This window comes from Pocillopora verrucosa, chromosome 14, assembly GCF_036669915.1.
Source record: "Pocillopora verrucosa isolate sample1 chromosome 14, ASM3666991v2, whole genome shotgun sequence".
NCBI lineage: Eukaryota > Metazoa > Cnidaria > Anthozoa > Scleractinia > Pocilloporidae > Pocillopora > Pocillopora verrucosa.
The window spans coordinates 18,467,763-18,473,255 of NC_089325.1; the positions used below are offsets into that span (position 1 = coordinate 18,467,763).

At 40.3% G+C, this 5,493-nt stretch overlaps 1 protein-coding gene and 1 pseudogene across 1 annotated transcript; one reads left to right on the forward strand and one right to left on the reverse strand.

The window, feature by feature from the left end:
- Positions 1 to 556: 556 nt before the first annotated feature.
- LOC131787686 (galanin receptor type 1-like) lies at positions 557 to 1,729 on the reverse strand (annotated as a pseudogene).
- A 1,779-nt stretch (positions 1,730 to 3,508) lies between these two features.
- On the forward strand, positions 3,509 to 4,558 carry LOC131787696 (neuropeptide Y receptor type 1-like). Its single transcript, XM_059104783.2, has one exon. It carries the CDS (start codon positions 3,509 to 3,511, stop codon positions 4,556 to 4,558), a length of 1,050 nt encoding a protein of 349 aa, XP_058960766.2.
- Positions 4,559 to 5,493: the final 935 nt, after the last annotated feature.

A 5,493-nucleotide genomic window follows, 5' to 3' on the forward strand; every position in this document is an offset into this window, starting at 1 on the left:
GCGCTCAGTGTAGGTTAATTCTTCGTCGTGTCCACTTTGTTTAAGTGCACTTTCGTAGTGTGGTTTGGCTTTGTTAAAGAGTTCTTTGCTTGAGGTAATGTCGGAGATTCGTCGGCCGATGGCTGCTGGTAGGTGTTTTATTATTGTAGGTGGGTGGTTGGAATTGGCGTCGATGTAGAGAGTTTCGTTGTTGGGCTTTCTGTATGGATAGTGGGTTCCGTCCGTAAGGTTTAGGGTGACGTCGAGGAAGTTGCAGATTTTTTGGTTTGTGCTTATAGAAATGTTCAGTCCTTGCTTCTTAAATTCTCGTGAGATGTCCTTTCTAGTCCGTTCTGATTGTGGTCCGCTTGCGTTTATTCAAACAGGAGGTATGTTCTTCATTGAATAAAGTTCTGTCTGACGAGCGCTTAGGCGCGAAACTCAGAGTAACAGAGAATCGATGCGTCATCTTTGACTCTTTCACTCGTATATACCCAGCTTTGCTACCACAGCATTGAGCACTTTATGCCAAGGAAGACTCTACCCCCACATTTATATACATACATATGCATAGTTCTCAAGCTTTTCTGCTGTATGAGATAATGTGTACGCTACTTGAATGGGTCTGAAGGGAGCTGTCTCCGTAAAAGCTCGTCATCGTTTGCATTTGGTTGTTGCCTTGCAAACCTGATATTCTGCGACTGAGGCAATTACAATGAAAGTATTGCCTAAGGCCGTTGTGGTAGTTCTCGCTAAAGATAAAACAAATGTAAGGATTTACTGCACTCCACGAATGCAGCAGAAAGGCAGAAATAAATGAGATAACTGTCTGAAATGCACAAATGGGTGGCGATTCCCAATTCCACAGAAAAATTTTAAGAAATAGATAGATAAACAGGGGAGTCATCCAGGAAACGAAGGAAATCATAATGGCCATTGCCAATATGACAATTTTTCTCGGCTGTTGATCTCGATGGTTTTGGCAACAAGACAGTTACTCTTTTGTATTTTTGTTAATTTTTCTTAATGTCCGTACGATAATGCTACACACAACGGCCAGGACTAGAGCGAGAATGGGGATGAAAGTCATAAAAGTTGCCGAAAGAAATCTTTTATGCGTTTTCATGTGGTCGAATGTCAGTCCCCAATTCAAGATACAATACGTTTCATTTTCGTAGGGAATCAGTTTGAAGCTGTAGAAATAAGGTGCGTGGACGGCGATGGCGACAAACCACGTGCTTAGAATACTGATCAATCGCACTTTTGAGGAGATAAGTTTGGCCTTCACTGGAAAGACGACAGCGATGAGCCTATCTATTGAGATCAAAAGAAGGCTTCCGATGGAAACCACAAGAGAAACATCTGGGAGAAAGTAGGCAAGTTTGCATAAAATGTTTCCCAGCAGCCACGGGCGATCAACTTTCCAGGAACTCGATCCTGAAATGATCTCAACGATCTTCACAGTAATGATGGTCAAAGGGTTGTTGAAGAGGTCGGATACAGCCATGTTGAAAACAAAGTAGTTGATGGATCTTCGTAGCTGCTTTTTCTTGTAAATGACCACAAAAAAAAAGATATTTCCGAAAAACGAAACAAGGAAAATGAAAATATAAACCAAAGCTTTAGCCGTAACCTCTACAGCAGAGTCGGTTGTTATTTCACAAGCTTGGTCGGGATGACTCGAGGCTGCATGGTCGGTTGTCTGAGAGCTGTTTTCGAAGAAATGCCTCACGATTGTGTTGACAGTCATTATCTCCCTTGACACTTGTCAATCCACGAGTGAGCTATCCAAAGGTTACATTTAGGATGGTTTGTTTTAACAGCAACACTGAACTTCGTTGTAGTCACTGTTTTGTTCGACCAAAGTGTTAAGGATGGGTCCTATTTAACTGAAAAATCTTCGTCTTGAAGTTAATTTTAATAGATGAATACATATACAAATAAGTTTGGGTGAACATAACAAGGTAATCATTATTGACGTCAAAGTGATCGACCCGCTAAAGAAACGACTTGCATCGGCCATTTCTATCATAGGTTGATGACGGTTCGTTCACTTATTTGCGATAATTTTGGAACTGGTAGGGGTCAAAAGGTGGAATTTTCGTCCCACGGCATAACGATATCGACTTTCCATTAAATAACACAAAAGCAGATGAAAGGGAAGCAAATTGAAAAACTAATTGAAGACTATTAAAATTTAATTTGTCGAGGAGGCCATGTTTTTCTCAGGTATTAATTGTTTTGATATCCCTCAAGTCGGAAATTCTCTGCTTAGGAACACGTGAAAATCTAGAGAATTACAAGTCATGTGGATGAGCGCCGGACTACTGTGAGGGAGATCAGGGTTCAAGACCCAGACCGGACCCACACTCAGAGTCTTAAAATAACTGAGAATGTGCTGCCTTTGCTATGATATCTGCAAGCAGTTAGACATTCTAGACTTCTTGGATAAGGACGACAAGCCGTAGGCCCCGTCTCCTGCATCTTCTCGGTACTAGTTAGCAGGGAACGTTAACAAAACCCACACGCTTGTATCAAAGAGTAGGAAACTTAGTTCCCGGTGTTGTGGTCTGTCCTAGAAGAACCTTTACGAACCTGACCGAATCCGAGCATATAAGCCTTGTAGAGAGAGAATGCTCATAACATGGTAAATATAAATATAATATAATATAAAATTTGAGTAATATGGTAATACGGTAAATATAAAACAAATAAAAATACACATAACAATTGATTAGAAAATGCCCTGTTGGGTGTCCTACCACTTTATTTTCGTTGATTTGAAAATTCTACCCAGGTAGAGACATTTGAATAAAAAGTCGGTCGCATAGGGCCGTTGTAGGCGCCATTATTCTAAGTAGCCAAGTGTTTAAAACTTGCGGGAATTCATTTCGTGGCCTTGATCCTGGTTAATGCACATATGTTATTTACGAAACCAATGACTAAACGAGCCGGTGCAAAACAATCATATCTTTAAGAGGAGAGAGCGAAGAAAACAAGTAACCCTACAACACAAACAGATGCCGACTTTAAGCCGAGACGTGACCCCGTCAAAACAAACAGGAAGTATATGTGTTATTTTCGTACACTGAATAATTACTATTAAGCAATTGACCTTTGTCATGCAAAGAAGACATTTATGAGCGATGTTTATGGTCACCCTGTAGTTATCGAATGGAATATATACGTAAGAAGTCATTCTAAAAAACTGTCCTTGAAAAAACGACAGATAAAAAAGGAAAATTCCATTAGGCAGTAAAACAAAAAACAGACAGCCATTTATACGTAAGAAATATATATGTTCTTCTTATTGCGAAATGAATATGCCTTCATGGCAGAAGCAGGTGATTTGAGAGCTCAATGCAATGTCACGTACAGATTAATGAGAAATAAATGTATAAGTGACAACGGCATACCAAAGCAGACTCAGACGTGATACAAAGCTTCGTGAGCGGAACTTCGATAAGCAGGCGGAAAGAGCTTCGCAAGGACATTCGTTGCTCAATAATCTAGAGTATTAAGGACCAAGATGTTTTCAAATTGTACCTTGGAACAATTTGACTGTGGAAACGCTTCGGCAAACATATCGGAGAATGCTGAGATCTCAGACGACCGAGAATGTTTTGGGAAAGAAAACAACCGGACTGAAATATTCTTCAAAGCACTGGCTTATTCTCTCATCCTTCTTGTTTCTCTTTCTGGAAACATTTTGATCCTGATAATCACTTACAAAAACAAACAATTGCGAAAATCGGTCGACTACTTCGTGTTCAACATGGCAGTATCCGACTTGTGTATTCCTCTGACCATCATTCTCATCAGAATCGTTAACATCTCTTCGGGATCAGATTCTTGGAAAGTTGACAGTCCTAGGCTACTGGGAAACATTCTTTGCAAACTGTGTCACTTTCTTCCTGATGTTTCCCTTATTGTATCAATCGAAAGCCTACTCTTGATATCACTGGATAGATTAATGTCTGCACTGTCTCCACTAAACACCACATTCGAGTCAGCGAAAGCACGTGTTATTGGAATTCTGTGTACGTGGATCACCGCCTCTGCAGTTCACTCTCCCTATTTTTATACCTTCAGACTGATTTCAGAGGAAGACGGAGAAACTCTTTGCGTGTTTGACTGGGAACCAGCCTTCGATCGTCAAAAAACACACAAGATATATAGCACAACAATTCACATCGCTTTTGTCATCACACCAATTTGTCTCCTAATCATTGTGTATGGGACCATTGTCTGGATCTTGAAGAAGAGAAACAACCGAAACAGGACACAACTTTCCTATCAACTACGCCGTCTAGAGCAACAACGAAGAAAAGTCATCCAAATGACGGTGGCCTTGGTAATTTGCTTCGTTTCATGCATGATCCCGACGGTTGTTTATATGTTCACTCGAATATTCCTCTGGGATTGGGATGACCAACCCATTTGTGTGTTTGAAACGGTGCTTAAGTTCATAGCTGGATTCATGGTGTTGTCTTGGAGCGCTTTGAATCCATGCATCTGCTTGATATTTACGAGGATATATCGTAAAAGCCTTAAAAGACTTTTACCAATCTTCAATTGACCTATCGGCGACTAGGAGAAGTAGATAAGAAGAGATTTTAAAATGTAAGAACAAAGAAAAAACGACAAGAAAAGCTAAGCGAAAAAAAAAAATTAAACGCGTCAGGGAATTTACCCGCCATAATGTGCCATACGTTTCCTTTTGCCGTGATAAAGGGGAAGTCATGTTTATTCTTGTGGTCTGGTTAGCCTGTCATTCATATGGAATCAATCGGTAAAACACAAAGAGTTTGTCTCTAAAGCAATGTAAATCAAACTGAAATAAAACATTTCTCTAGAAATGAAGCCGGAATAAAGAAAGTAACCTGATGTTCAGATGAAAATTTGGAATTATTTTCTTTCCAATATTTAATACCCGGGAAATTTTTTGGGGGCATAGGTTTAGCCCATCTTGTCTGACAAAAAAAAGATATGTGACATTTGAACTGCCAAATTTCTTTGGCTATCAAATCATTGCGTTTGATAGTGTAATTAAACGTCATCTCTAGATCCATTTGTAGCTGAATTCGATTCGCCCCAAGCGCATAACAAAGTCATTTTGTTGCCTTGCTCGGCATGGCGGTTGTTTGTGAGTTTGTATATAAAGTGAAACCATAGGAAACAAAACGTCCTCCAATCGGGAATAGTTTCATCATCTCCCAGTTGACAAATCTCGGCCCTCTCCCCCCACGTGTCCAGTCTTGCGGTTATCCTTCGTTAGTCGTAGCAACGTTCTTTCACAGTCGCTCATTTTTGTAATACCGGCAATTCTCCCGACCACTTCTAGCTCCAGCTTTAAACTTAGGCAGAGGCTTCTCAGCTTAATTAATAACTTGATGGTTACTGCTATAAAAAGGGTACAATGGAAAATTAAAAGTCAGGCTAAATCGTCGAGCTTCAACCATCTCGCATAGGCTCAAGGGATAGATGGGGAAATTACATTAGCCTCTGGTGGCA